Below are 15882 nucleotides of genomic sequence, written 5' to 3'. Positions count from 1 at the left end.
AAAATACACTAATGAATATACAAAATAACACTAAGCAGAAACGATTACACCATTACCACAAACTATCAGATAAACATCAAGATTTGGAAATAATTTGAACTAAGTGTAGGGGGTGACTGCTCATATCTATGCAGTCATCCAAGAAATACTTATCCACTTCTTTCTGAGGCATAAGAGAAAATCCCCTAAGGGCCTGTGGGCTACTTCTAGGGTATTTTATGATTGATTACATGTGAGGCCAGGAATTTGTTTTGCAGTAACAATTTAAAATGTGTATTACTGGGAATTTATTACTCAAGTTTAATGACTTTGATGAGCAGATTATCTTTTAAAATATGCAGTAACGTCTGGTGTTGTCATTTGAACAGTACACTGATAGAAATGATTTAAATTTTTCTAGTATTTGAATTATATTGGTTGTATAAGGGAGCACATTTAAGATATTTTAAAAAGTGATTGAATACCTCTATAAACGTGTGTCCATCTGTCACTATGTTAGGTTCAGTTATTTCACTAAAGAAGCCTCAATCCTGGTAATTTTGTAATACAGTTATAAAATTTTAGATGAGGTCTGACTTATCCGGAATGAGTGTGTAGCATTGTTTGCCTATGTGCACACATCATTCTTCATGAGATAGAGTAAAATAAAAAGTCATTGTTTTGTAAAATCATATTAATAAAGCCATCACATTTCTAGAAATTTAATCTAGCATGTCAAATGTATACTTTTTGTTCTTAAATATTAGTTAGATGTCTACTTTCCTTATTCAACTGGGTAACTATATATAGTTATAAGACTACTGACTAAACCATTCTACTGGTTACTTGTGTAAAGTAATTTTATTTAATGGAGAGACAAGAATTGGTGTATAGCCCTGGCTAGTGTGGCTCAGTTGGTTGAATATCATCCTGTGCATGAAAAGGTTACTGGTTCAATTCCTGGTCAGGACACATGCCCAGGTTATGAGTTCAATCGATCGAGGTTTCTCTCTCATATCTTTGTTTCTATTTCTTTCTCCCTCTCCCTTCTGCTATCTCTAAAACAATAAACAATGAAAACATATTTTAGCCGAAACCGGTTTGGCTCAGTGGATAGAGCGTCGGCCTGCGAACTCAAGGGTCCCGGGTTCGATTCCGGTCAAGGGCATGTACCTTGGTTGCGGGCACATCCCCAGTAGGGGGTGTGCAGGAGGCAGCTGATCGATGTTTCTCTCTCATCGATGTTTCTAACTCTCTATTCCTCTCTCTTCCTCTCTGTAAAAAATCAATAAAATATATAAAAAATAAAAAAAAAATAAAAAAAAAAACATATTTTAAAAAAGAATTGGTGTATACTTAGAATAATCCTATATAATAAAAGGCTAATATGCAAATTGACCGATCGGCGGAACAACTGGTCACTATGACGTACACTGACCACCAGGGGGCAGACGCTCAATGCAGGAGCTGCCCCCTGGTGGTCAGTGTGCTTCCACAGCGGGAGTGCCGCTCAGCCAGAAGCCCTGAGCCAGGCTCACAGCTGGCGAGTGCAGGGGCAGTGGGAGGAGCCTCTCCCGACTCCACTGCAGCAGCGCTAAGGATGTCTGACTGACAGTTCCTGGACTGCAAGAGGGCGCAGGCCGGGCTGAGGGACCCCCTGAGTGCACAAATCTCATGCACCAGGCCTCTAGTATATACATGAAAACACAAGCCAGACCAATTCCTTGGAAGCAAAGATTAATAAGTTCATTTGCCAAGGAAGAAATATATCTCACAAAAGGATTAAGGATTCCTGATCCTATTAGGTAACTGAGCAGTTGGGCAGAACATGTTTAAAAAATATTAGGATTAATTCAAATTTACTCGATCCAGGCTCACTTGCAGAGTTTGATCTATGTTGTAGTCAGTACTTCCAAAAACAAACAGACCTGGGTACACCGCAATGGGAGCTATGGGGAACCTGTAAATGGATCCAACATTTAGAATCAAGTCCAGATGCACTGTTCAAGCAAGTGTTGCCTTATGTTGCTGGGACTTGTAAATAAAAGGAATTCAACAGAAATGAAAGTTCCTGATTTTGGTGATGGCTGATAGATCTGTGTTGCATCCAGTCTTCTCCATCTTTGAAATGGAAATTTTTACCTTTCTGGAGTGGGGCATCACCTGTATGTACTCTCTAAAGGCAATGACAGCACTTCAGTGTCCAGGAAAAAGACAGCATCAACCACCAATGCAATTGCTTATTTCTATGTGCAAATGGTCTCAATGGTTGTTAGGTGGCAAAGCTTTTCCTCAAAAGAGTTAACCAGCTTAATTATTCTCTTTGTTCAAATGGGTCCCAAGCTAGATCTTGCACAACCATTAGAAAGGGTGTTTAAGCACTTTCTGTCAGTGGACAAGTTAACAGTGCAACGGTTCTTTCTTTATCATTGTAATAATCTCTTATCCTTGCTCATGACTTGGACCAAGTAGGTTCTATTTGTGAGAGCAAGCACCGAAAGGAAAAATTTTAGCTGGCAGAGGACTTACAGACTGACTGCAATGCAGTCATCCATGTAACAGTTCCAGGAAATATTGTGTATTGAGCTCTTACCTGTTCAGATGGCATCTTCTTACCAGGTGAGTTGGATCCCGGTCTTTGACATTTGAATTGCAATTTTCATGGGAGATATAAGGATCTTATTTAATAATATCTTCCTTTATAAGAAATGCCTCTGTATGATACAATGTTTCCTACCTTCAAGTCAACTTTGCTTTATATTAGTATTGGGATACCAGCTTTCTTGGGATAATTGTCTGCATAGTATATCTTTTCTTCAACTTTTTGTTTTCAACATCTATCTTTATATTTAACTAGAGGCCCAGTGCACGAATTCGTGCACAGGTGAAGTCTGGCTGACCCGGCTCCAATTAGGGTGGATCGGGGCCAGGCCTGTTGGGAGGAGGAGATGGTGGGAGGTTGGCCAGCCTGCCCCAATCGGGGCCTGATCAGAGCCAGGCCAGCTGGGGGGAGGGGCCGCCGCAGGTGATTGGCCAGTGGTCCCGGCCCCCGGTTGGGGTGAGGGAGCCATTTGGGGGTGGGGCCAGTCAGCCCCACCCCCGATTGGTGTGGGTTGGCCAATTGGGGGCAGAGCTGGCTGGGGGAAGGGGCCGCAGGCCGACTAGGGTGGTGGGGGCTGATCAGGGGTGGGGCTGGCCGTGGGGAGGGGCTGTGGGCAGGGGGCCAGCCATCCCTGCCCCCAAATGCAGTGGGGGGGGTGGTGATCAAGGGCCAGCAGCTTGGGGGAGGGGCCATGGGTGGTTGGCCAGCTGGCTCCACCCCCTATTGGGGGGGGGCCGGTCGGGGGCAGGGCCGCCTGGGTGGAGGGGCCGAGGGAGGTTGGCCGGCAGCCCCACCCACGATCGGCCAGTTCGCTGGCCACAGTGGGCGTCATAGTGACCAGTTGTTTCGGTCATCACAGCATTCCAGTCACTGGCTTTTTATATACTATATAGATGAGTCCTTAGAAGCAGCAAACACATAAGGTTTTGTTGTTGTTTGCTTTTAACTTGTGTTATTTTGCATTTGATATATTCGGCCTTATATCTGCCACCTTACTTTTTTCCATGGTGAGAAGCCACTATCATTATATTGTTACTTTAAATTTAGTGTTTCTTTATTCTCCAATTTTAAAAGTTCCTTCTTCACTTTTCCATTGTTTTCCTTTGGTGTTACTATGCATACTTCTCTTTGTATTTCCCTTGCTCAGAGTTTGGATAGCTTACTGTATCTGTTGGTTGACATCCCTTATTAGTTTTGAAAAATTCATCATCCTCTCTCCTAATGTTGCCTCTTCCCTATTTATTCTCTCCTCTCCTGGATATCAAATCGCATGTTAGACATTTTCAGTGTCCCACATTCTCTTTCTGCCATATCTTCCATTTGTTTTCCTGTGTTTGGTTGGAGATATACAATTAATATATTTTATCCTTTCTTCCAATTCATTAATTGGCACATACATATTATTCTATTAAACCCACTTACTTTTAACTTAGATTATTTTATTTTTCAACTCTAGAATTTCCATTTAATTTTTTAGATTCTAATACTCTGGCAGAATTATCCAACTTTTCCTGTATTTTCTTTTTCCTCTATTTTTCTTGATCATATTAATCATAGCTGTCATTGAGTCTTTGGTAATTCTAATAGCGTGTTCACTTGTAGATCTCTTTCATTTTCTATTTTCTCTTCGTTTTTTTTTGTTTGTTTGTTTTTTGTTGTTGTTCTTCACAGGTTGCTGTCTCTTTAAATGATTTTTTTAAAATGCCAGATAGTGAAAAAAACTTTCTGAAATTCTAGATATTATCTTTCTCTAGAGATGATGCATTTTTTATATTTTGGCAGAGAAGAGGCTGATGACATTGATCCAATCAGGGACTGAGCTGAATTGGGGAAGGTTACATTTATGTATGTATGTATGTATGTTTTGTTTTCACTGAGAGATAAGTGGCATGTAACATTAGCTTCAGGTATACAACATAATGATTCAATATTTGTATATGTTGCAAAATGCTACAATAGTCTAGTTAAAATCTGTCTCTATACATTTACAAAAATTATTCTACTCTTAGCAATTTTCAAATATGCAATACAGTATTATTGATAGTCATCAAGCTTTACTGTATATCACATCCCCTTACTTTATTTCTTTTACAACCAGAAGTTTTTACCTTTTGACCCTCTTCACCATTTTGCCCACTCCCAACCCTTGCCTCTGGGAACCAGCAATGTATTCTCTATTATCTATGAACTTGGTTTGTTTGTAGATACCACATATAAGTGATATCATATGGTATTTCTCTTTCTCTGATTTATTTCACGTAGCCTGTCCTCAATGTCCATCCATGTTGTTGCAAATGGCAAGATTTTATTATTTTTTTATGTCTGAATAGCATTCCGTTGTATGTATACTGTGTGTGTGTATATATATATGTGTGTGTGTGTGTATATATATATATATATATATATGTATATATATATATATATCACCCATCAATGGACACTGAGTTAGTTTCCATATCCTGCTATTATAAAGAAAGCTGCAATTAACACAGGGGTCCATATATCTTTTTGCGTAGTGTTCACATATTGTTCAGATGAATAACAAAAAGTGGAATTCCTGGATCATATGGCCATTCCAATGTCAGTAATTACTTTTAGGGCTAGACAAATGAAAGTTAAGGTACCATCACTCTGTGTCAGGTCTGCATATATTCATCATTTAAAAATAGAACTATATTTGTACTGATGTACATGAAAAAATGAATGAGCTAGTTTTAAATATATATTAAACTCAAATTTTTTAAAAAGGGAAAAAAGGAAAGACAATCTATTTGATTGAATTCATGACAACCTTCAACTCTGAAAATAGAGACAGTCACACTCAGGTGGACTTGTAAAACAGTTTTAATTTTTACTCAAAATATATGAGATATCATTAGCCCTTATCTTACACTCGGAAAAACGGAGAGCATGGTACGTGAAACAGAAGCTATTAGATTTGAAGCTCAAGTTTCAAAAATATTCAGATAGGTACACTCCAGATACTGTTCCCATTGTGCAACGTTGTCCAACATTAATTTTCACACGCCTCCTTACTTTATAACATAAATATCACTTATTAGGAATCATTGTTTAGTTTGGATTATTTTTTCTAAAAATACCAAAAGGCTCCCCAGCAGTGCCCATCTATTTTATAAACTGACCCGCAGTTTTCTCTTCTTTAAAAAAATTCCAATCTATTTGGGTTAAAAGAATAAATATCATATGACCAGGGCAAACAATTGTATCCCCACCCAATATAAGTGATCAGTGTTTTACAGTGAAGAAACTCATAGCATTTGGCAGCATATTACTGTACTGTGATCAGACCGACCAAAGTACGGTCCTTTGTATACAAATTCTGATAAAGACACCCGAAAAGTAGAGGGGAGTAAAAAGAAACGCTAGGGATAAAGCATCACTCCATAAAATAAGTTTTCATAGAAACTTGCCCGATCTGATAAAATTCTAAAGACACTGCTGAAAAGTGCTGCCCCTTCTATGAATTATAATTAGTACTGCAGGCCCTGGCGGAATCACCGACTCGGTAGCTGATGCGAAGTGGATGTAAAGATAGGGCTTTGTTCACCTACCTCCCACCGCGGAATGGCCACACGCTGTCTACTTCCAGTTCATTCTGACAGTGAGAGAACCATGTTACAACCTCACTTAAAAATAACAAGAAGGGGGCGAACACAGTAAAACAATAACACAAAAACCACAACAACAAAACGCTGCGATGACGAACTGTGTTCGTACCAAAACCACGGCGAGGAACTCTTGAGAACCACGTTCCTGTACACAGCCACAGTGCCACTGGCGTCCACGCGGGCCCTGTGCTCACGCCTCCCGGGCAGTGTACGTTTCCTCTCAGCAGCCACTGCAGAGACCTGAATGTAGGGAGTGCAGAAGTGGCTGGTCCACTCACATCCTGACGAAGAGTGTGGCCAGGGCCATCAGACATGTTTGCTGGCTGAGTCAGACTCTTGGGAAATACTTAGTCACCAGACATTTTCTTAACAAGCCGTTTCTCGAAAGGGAACTGGAATACATGTTAACCTCCTCGGCTTTTAGAATGCTTGTTAGCTTCTTGCCTCTTTTTAAAACCCCAGTGCTGTTTGATAGGCAGCCACTAAAATGAACTCTCCCCATTTTCAACTTACTTCCCTTTCTTTGCCCTAAGGTAGACCCTATGTAAACCTAAAAACATGTGCTAACTTAATGTACAAGGTTCCTCAAAGTGCAAAATGTGTTACACATAGTTTCATAGGCTTCATTTAAACAGCATTTTATACAATACAGTACAGTTGGATCTGTGTGCTCATAAATTACACCACTTAAAAGACACCGACTTTAAAAGGTTGGCCACTCAAAGTAACCCAAGGATTTTTTTTTTACACATGGTTAATACAGTTGAGCTGTACAAGCTTTGTTCAGACCAAAATAAAGTTAATCTTACACTTATCACATATATACATATATATTTCCAAATGCTCTTCAACTGCGTACATACAGCTGGACAAATGGCACAAACCATAAATTACCTTATAGTTTGCTTTCTGATTTGTACACGATCACTGTACACAATATATATATTTTTAAACCTACAAGTCATTTTATTTCTTTCTGCAAGATCTGCTCGCCCTGTAACTCTTTCGGAAGGGTTCTGGATCGTTGTAGAACCACGCTAAGTTCTTTGATGACCTGGGACGGCAACTTATGATCAGCGTCCAGAGTGGCTCTGCCGTTCCTGTCCTCGGTCTTGCCCAGGGTCTTTGAGCCTTTAGGGCCTTTCTGTGGCCCGTGAAAGGCCTCGGCCTCAGCCTCTGTGTCCTCCAGGCAGTAGAGACTGCGATGCTTCCGGGTTCGCTGCCGCAGTTTATCGTCCCTGTGCTCCAGGCAGTGGGCCACCATGGAGGCTCTGTCCTTCAACGTGCTGTCCCCAGGCTCCTGGTCGTGCTTCTCATGGAGCCGCAGCTTGTCCAGCTCCCCCCTGGCACTCTAGGGTAAAATGAAACACCGCATGGGAAAGCCAGACTTGGCAATTTACATTTGAAAAATGCATTCCACAGAAAAGCTGATGCTTCTTATATTACGGCTTATTTCTAGGGTTTAGGGTCTAATTTTGACACAAGTGGCTTGCCTAAATTTAAATGCTGATCTGAGAGCTACAATGTGGGCTGAAACGTAGGCCATGGGAATTCATTTGAACGTGCATTTAACGCAGAACTTCAAAGATGCCTTTCAGGGTAGTTATTTAATTCGAGTGTCTTTTCAAACTTGCCTCTTACGATTCCCTTCTGCTTGGATGTGACACATGTCCGTGCATCTGTAGTTATACTCACGGCACCCAGAGAAAAGGAAGTCTCTGTGACCCCTGAGTTGGGGAAATGCTCTCTGTACCACAGCCCCTCTTCGAGATAACAGCATATTAAAGACGCTGAGGAGTATTATGACAGAGAAATCGAACTTCTTTCTGTGTTGTTTTTTTTTTAATCTCCTCCCAAAATATTTAGGAAAGTCTTTCCTCCCACATAATATTAGAATTCCACAGAAATATTTTTAAAAACACCAGTAGATTAGAGTATACATCCATTCAGTAAACTATAAGGACCTACAGGCACGGGAAATCCATTGTCACAATACCTGCGATGGTATAGAGGTACATTTTCTTTTTAACTTTTCCCCATCAATTACTGTTTCAGGTGTACAACATGGTGATTAGACATTTATATACCTTAGTGACCACCTCGGTAAGTCTAGTCCCACCGGGCACCATGCAGTTATTATAATAGTGTTGAGTATATTTCCTATGCTGTGCTTTACATTCCTGTGACTGCTTTTATCAACTGGCAACTTCATACTTCTAATCCCTTCTTTTCCACCCATCGTCCCAGCACCCTTCCTGTCTGGCAACCATCAATTTGTTCTCTGTATCTATGAGTATATTTCTGTTTTGTCTGTTCATTTATTTTGTGAGGTATCTTTCAGAGTCCACGGGTAAGTGACATCATATGGTGTTGTCTTTCTCTATCCAACTTATTTCCATTAGCATACCCTCCAAGCCCATCCATGTTGTAGCAAATAAGATCTCATTTTTTTATTTTTTATTTTTATTTTTTACAGGGAGGAAGGGAAAGAGATAGAGAGCTAGAAACGTCGATGAGAGAGAAACATCGACCAGCTGCCTCTTGCACACCCCCTACTGAGGATGTGCCCGCAACCAAAGTATATGCCCTTTACCGGAATCGAACCTGGGACCTTCCAGTCCACAGGCCGACGCTCTATCCACTGAGCCAAACCAGTTTCGGCAAGATCTCATTTTTTATGGCTGAGTAATAGTGTTCAATACTAATGAGATAAGTGTTCCATTATATATATATATACTGCATCTTCTTTATCCTTTTGTCTGTTGATGGACACACAGGATGCTTCAATATCTTGGCTACTGTAAATAACACTGCAACAAATACAGGGATGTATACACTGAGTGGCCAGATTATTATGATCTCTGAATGCGTAATAATCTGGCCACTCAGTGTGTGTGTGTGTGTGTGTGTGTGTGTGTGTGTGTGTGTGTGTGTATGTATGTGTGTGTGTGTGTGTGTGTGTGTATTAGAGGCCTGGTGCATGAATTCATGCATGGGTGGTCCGGCCAGCCTAGCCAGGGGGAGGGGACATGGGTGGTTGGCCAGCCTGCCTGTTGGTCGAACTCCTGGTCGAGGGGACAATTTGCATATTAGCCTTTTATTATATAGGATATACACTGAGTGGCCAGATTATTATGCGTTCAGAGATCATAATAATCTGGCCACTCAGTATATATCTTTCAAATTAGTGTTTTGGATTTCTTCAGATAAATGTCCAGAAGTGGAATCATTGGCTCATAGGTTCTATTTTTAATTTTTTTGAGAAACCTCTGTACTGTTTTCCATAGTGGCTGCACCAATTTACATTCCCACCAACAGTGCACAAGGGTTCCTTTGCTCTACAACCTCGCCAACACTTGTTGACTTATTGATGATAGCCATTCTGGCAGGTGTGAGATGATATCTCATGACTTTAATTTGCATTTCCATGATGATTAGTGATGTTTAGCATCTTTCCATACGTCTATTAGCCTCCTGTATGTTTTCTTTGCAGAATGTCTATATAGGTTCTATGACCATTTTTTATTTTTTTTTATTTTTAAGTATTTCTTTTTATCAATGTTTTCTTGATTTTTTAAAAAATTGTTTAGAAAGATAGAAACATAGATGAGAAACACCATTGATTGGCGGCCTCTGCACACCCCCTACTGGAGATTGAGCCCCCACAACCCGGGCATGTGCCCAGACCAGGAATCAAACCCATGACCTCTTGGTTCATGGGAAGATGCTCAGCTACTGAGCAACAGCAGCGGGCCCTATGCCCATTTTGTAATTAGACTGTTTTTTGGTGTTAAATTGTATGAGTTTGGACAATAATCCCTTATTGGATGTATCATTGGCAAATATCTTCTATTCAGTAGGTTGTTTTATTCATTTTGTTTCCTTTGCTGTACAAAACCTTTTTAGTTTGATGTAGTCCCATTTGTTTATTTTTTTCTTTCATTTCCCTTGCCCAAGGAGATATTTCAAAAAAATATTACTAAGAGCAATGTCAGAGTTAACTGCCTATGTTTTTGTTTGTTTGTTTTTTCTAGGAGGTTTATAGTTCATAGGAAAATTTTTCAATTTTCACTAATTTTGTTTTAATGCTTTTTAAACTTTCAACTTTCCTCCCCAACATTGGAATATTTTAAAACAATCGTTGCCTTTGTGTTGAATCATCAAATCCCCACACTTAAATTTACAAAAAAATCTTGGGTTTAACTACTCATTAATTTTCTATTAATATTTCATGGAGTTGTTTTAAAAGCCTTTAACAATATCTTGAGTGTTTTAGTTCAGCTCCCCGGTCTTAAGTATGCTAAAAACATTGTCTCTGAAATTTTGAATTTTGTATTAGGTAACAATTATATATTCAATTATCATGCCAATTCTTAACTGGTACTGATTAATGTATTTTAATACCAATACTATAGCTTTTGCTTTGGGCCATAATTGATCCTAAGACAATGTCAGGACAAGCTGGGGTCACTATAGGGCATATCCTCTCCCTATGTTGGATTCACTTGTTCAACCTGTGTCTCCCAACCTGGGTTTCTGGGAAATGTGACCCTTGGAATTTTAAGCTTCTAGATTAGCTAAGGAATCCATAGTTTTGTAGGGCAGTTTATTACCCAGAATGGCAGAAGAAACAAGCTCATGGTTTCTCGGAGGCTTATTCTTCTCTTTGATTACATTAGTGCAGAAGGACCAAGTAGGCAACAGAGGTAATAAACCAGTATTTCCAAAGCTTTTATCTTTTAGAGAAGAAGAATATTATAATGTGACTAGTGTTCACAGAAAGATAGGCATGAACAAATATTTTTAAAAATCTGATCACTAAATTAATATGGCTTTAGTCTTTCAAAAGATATTTCTGTTTGGAAAGCAAGACATTCAAACAGCTTAATCCCGAACCTAGCTTCTAGAAGAAAGGCCATCTTTTACATGTGTTTCTTTCTGCTCCAAGACACTCAATAGAGCTGGAATGTGCATTAGCCCCGGAGCAAGGAGTTTTGAGTGTAAACAGCCTCCACCCTTTCCTGAAGAGCCTGCACTTCAAGGCCAGGTTGATGCCACTTCTGCTCTCCCTGCCCCTCAAGGTGAGAAGGGAAACAAATTGTGGCTTTCAGGGAAAAAAATGCCCAATCTTCTTTCTTGATGCTCAGAGGTCATCTTGCAGTTCCTTAAATTAACTGGGACACCCCATCGGTTCCCAAACCACTGGAACTTGAATATGTCACCAGAAAGTCTAGTGACCAGGGCTTCAGCAGACATCTGCTGCCATGGGCTCATTCTCAGATTGTTAGAAGTAAACCTCTAAGACTCATTTGAGACTGTGATTTTACCACCAGAGCTTCTGTACACATATTTCAAATGGCTCGGCTACTTTAGAGATAAGCAAGGCATTGTGCATATTTAACAGTCAATGGCATCATTAAACTAAACATTTCAAAGAAGTTAAAAATAATAAACAACTTCAAAAACGTGCCATAGAATTTCTCATGTTTTCTTGACAGATGTGATTTTTCTTATGCTTTTCAAAGTAATTATTCCAGATTTTTTGAAGCCAATGAATTAATGAGTGCACTCAATCACAGTAAGACCGAAGAAAACAAATGCTGGAATGAACATAAACGAAATAAAATCCTAACCTACCTCGATATTTCTCCAGGCCTGGGTGGCATTTTTCTCATGCTGGATGGGAATGAGAGGCAAACCTCCGATTTTGGGGTTTTTGGTTATAGAGCGTTTTCGTTGCTTTCCAGCGGGTGGCCGTATGTCATTTTCATGCTGTGGAAACACAATTTCTTGCCGTTGGTGTGTGATGTTATGTGTGGACAACCTGTTACAGAGCCACTGGCCCGCTTTTCACATGCACACATCCGGTGACCTGCTTTCCATGAGAATGCCTTCCGTCATTACGGTGCTGACCCTGGCGGCAGCATCGCTGGAGGACGTAAAACTCTTAAATGAACTGAGCTCTGAGGTCTCAGTTCAATTTCTAAGTCTCAAATACATGCATTCTGTATTACTTACCAAACCAAAAGGGGTGAAATGTTTTAAAAACTGGCACATCTCTTCGTGGGAGAAAGAGAATATACGTGTCTACACTTCTCGGCCCTATAATCAAAGTAACTATGTGTTCACGTTTGTTGTCTCCACCAAAGAGGACTTCGGTGTAAACATAATAAATTGACCTTATGTAGCCCAAGTCAACCTTAGGCACATCGTCAGAAAAATTAGCCCTAATTTATGACATTTTTAAAATGTTACTTTTTCATCCAATTGAGTTCCAGAGAAATGTTACCTTGTACACATACATTTATACTGAAAATCATTGTACAACAGAGAGTGTGGCACATTTGTTCTCAAATTATTGACTGCATATTCTTGCCACTGAACTGTTGTAGATATGACTGGGAAAAAGTTAATTTTGCAACTGGGAAAAATATCCACAGGTAAAAATATAAGCTCTTGACTGATAAATCCTTGAGATAAGCAGATAAAAGAAAAATCTTTAAAGATTTTTCCACTCCTCAGGGTAGATTCACTTGTCAGATGTTGGGAAAAGCAAATTGATTTTCAGACAACAATCTATGAAAGAAATACAGAACATCAAGTATAAAAGGAGCAGCTTACAGATGTTACGGTGAAATGAAAAACATTTGGTAAGCTATACAGCTGAATGCCTACTCTTATTTTCCACTACTCTTAAGACTCAACAGAGTCTTGTTCTTATGTTGCAATTAATATTTTAATGTAGGGTATTATAGCACAGAATTCATTTCAACAAAGGCTGACTGCATATCCACTGTAGAATAGCGGATTTATATTGAGGGGCATACTGCTAGACTTTGGGCTTACCAATATACATGTATTATCGCCTTTCATCCTCAGTAATCCTATAGTGTAGGTCCTACTTATTACTAGACTTAGTGTATATGCATAAGGTCTGCCCTTGAATTTCAACACATTGCGGACCAGTAGTTTTATTGCTAGCTTTACCCAGTGGCCAGATAAGTTTCTATTGAAGGAGTACAAAAAACATTTTACATAAATGTTAAAGGCACGCTTTAAAATTAAATATCTATCACATTTTGAAGTTATTACATGTTCTTACAAGCTAATATCTTTTTAAAGTATGATACTTTGTAAGACACTGTGTAATATGAAGCGATAATTCTCGTGATCTGTCCTCGATGTGTTAAGGAAGTATTTACCTTGGTTCAACAAATCAAACACAGTAGATGTCTGCAATATTTTAATCAGAGGGAACGTGACAAGATTCATAACATTTTTATGTCATGGCCCCACACTGGATAAAATAATTTTGATGTTATATAAGTGGGATGTTCCCAACATGTAAAGCTGCGAGAAAACTGGCTGGGAAGTAAGTAGGCAATCCCATGAATCATGCTTACGCTTTTACTCACTGAGGTACTAGTATAGTGCATGCATTAAATGACATTTTGAGGAACCTAAGAGAAATGCAGTTTTCAAACATGATTTTCCTAACATGATAAACAATGCTCTGGATACTGCCTAATTGGGTCTCACTGAATGGACCCAAGAGGTATTTTTCCCAACAGCAGAAATCATTAGATCTAAGTAATATGTTCTGATACTTATAGTTATGTATAAGTGACTTCAAAAGTTCTCCTGCATAGATCGTATAGCTATGATCATACTTCCATTATTATAACCAACTAGAGGCCCAGTACACGAAATTCGTGCACAGGTAGGGTCCCTAGGCCTGGCCAGTGATCAGGGCCGATTGGGGCCTTCCTTCATTCTGCGCCGCCCCCTTGGTGGTCAGCGCACATCATAGCAAGCTGTTGAACTCCCAGTCGGTCGAACTCCCAAGGGGGCAATTTGCATATTAGCCTTTTATTATATAGAAAGGATGATCACATCCCAAAATCTTCATTTGTCTCTCACTTTCTAGTTTCTTTCCCCACAGCTTTACTGAGATATAACTGAAAAATAAAATTGTAAAATATTTAAAGTAAACATGATGATCTGATACAAGCATGTGTTGTGAAAGGATTCCCCGCACTGAGTTAATATATCCATCACCTCACATATTTACCGTGTGTGTGTGTGTGTGTGTGTGTGTGTGTGTGTATGTGTGTGTGTGTAAGAAAATTTAAGTTCTACTCCCTAAGCAAATGTTAATTATACAATACTGTGTTATTAACTATTATCACCATGTTACACATTAAATCATCAGGCCTTATTCGTCCTATAACTGCAAGTTTTGTATCCTTTGACCAACCTCTCTACCCCCCTCCCTTCACTCCAGCAACCACTTTTCCACTCTCTGTTTTTGAGTTGAGTTGTGTGGTGTGTGTTTTTTTAAGGTTCTACATATAAGTGATACCATGCAGTACTTGTCTTTCTCAGTGGCTTATTTCACTTGGCATGAAGCCCTCCAGGTTAATTCATGTTGTTGCACAGGATGGGATTTCTCTTTTTTTAAAAAGTTGAATAATATTCCATTGTGCATGTACACCACATTTTCTTGACCACTCATTCATCTGCCAACAGACACTTTGGCTGTTTCTACACCTTGGCTAGGTGAATGATGCTGCAGTGAACACCGTGTTTGCCTCTCACTTCTGACCTTGACCTCGTATCTATCCAGCTCACTTCATTTAGTTTCATTCAATGGAAGCATTCTTAGGCTCCTTAAGACCTTCAACCCATTCCACTTTGCTCATTTTTTCCCACTTCCTTCACAGCCTGGACTCGGTTTCATGGTCAAAGAGTATACTCACCTCCTTGTCAACTTCTTCAAGTCCTATGCTCTTTCTCCCCCCATTACATGTGCCTGGCTAAGCCCTGAACCTAAACCCAATTCTGCTTACTCTAAGGGTTCCTATAGACTGATGGAGGAAAATACAATAGATCACTCTGGAGATGCATCTCATCTTGAATTAACTTTAAATTTCAAGTGAGCCGCAGCATTGCCTGATGTTCTACCACAGTGCAACTGGCTTCCTCCCTCTCTGAAGAATCTCATCTTTTACTCTTCCCCGCACTTCTAATATCCCCCAGTGGAGTGACCATGCTGATTTAATTTTTAAAATTATTAATAATCATTCAAGATGTTCATTTTCCTATCATGAAATGTACCAATCTCCTCTGCGTTCAGCCATATAAGCAAGGCTCCCTTCTCTTCAATCAGTATTGCTCTGATTAAATAACTTTTCTCCAGTCATATCTATAATTGCTCAGTGGACAGAATACATAGTCAGGAATTTGAGAACAAATGTGCCACACTCTGCTGCTGCTGATTTTTCCAGCAATGATGAACCAATGGGCACTTACATTGCTTCACGTCTGCCCAGGGCCTCTGCTGGTTTCATAATCACCCTCTTCCTAAAAAAATAAATTTTTCTTCCAAGTACTGGATTGTCTGCATCAGCATAGAGGCAAAGTATACACTCTCCAATTTTAAAGACAACTCAATAGTCCCAAACCTACCTTGACTCCTTGTAACTATCTAGTCACAGCCTCATTTATCTACAAAGCAAATTCCTTGATAGAATATTCTGTAGCAATCACCTACATTTTCCTTCTTCCTCAACTTTTCTCATTTCTTTTCCTGTTTTTTGTTTCTTTTTTTTTTTAAAATATACTAGGCCTTTAAATTTAGAAAGTTCCAGGGCTTGTCTGCCATCTCTTTCT

At 39.5% G+C, this 15882-nt stretch overlaps 1 protein-coding gene across 1 annotated transcript in view; it reads right to left on the bottom strand.

Moving 5' to 3' along the window:
* Positions 1-5407: 5407 nt before the first annotated feature.
* ARAP2 (ArfGAP with RhoGAP domain, ankyrin repeat and PH domain 2) overlaps positions 5408-15882 on the bottom strand; it is a 174453-nt gene continuing 163978 nt past the window's right edge. Inside the window, exons 32-33 of the mRNA XM_054729595.1 lie at positions 11848-11982; positions 5408-7561 (exon numbers count right to left, since the gene is read on the bottom strand). Coding sequence (XP_054585570.1) covers positions 7172-7561; positions 11848-11982 — 525 coding nt within the window. The 3' untranslated portion in view covers positions 5408-7171. The remainder of the gene's footprint in view (positions 7562-11847; positions 11983-15882) is intronic.

Source organism: Eptesicus fuscus, chromosome 2 (assembly GCF_027574615.1).
Source record: "Eptesicus fuscus isolate TK198812 chromosome 2, DD_ASM_mEF_20220401, whole genome shotgun sequence".
Classification (NCBI taxonomy): domain Eukaryota; kingdom Metazoa; phylum Chordata; class Mammalia; order Chiroptera; family Vespertilionidae; genus Eptesicus; species Eptesicus fuscus.
Note: the sequence above shows the minus strand (reverse complement) of the source record. Positions and strands in the feature narration are given on the sequence as shown.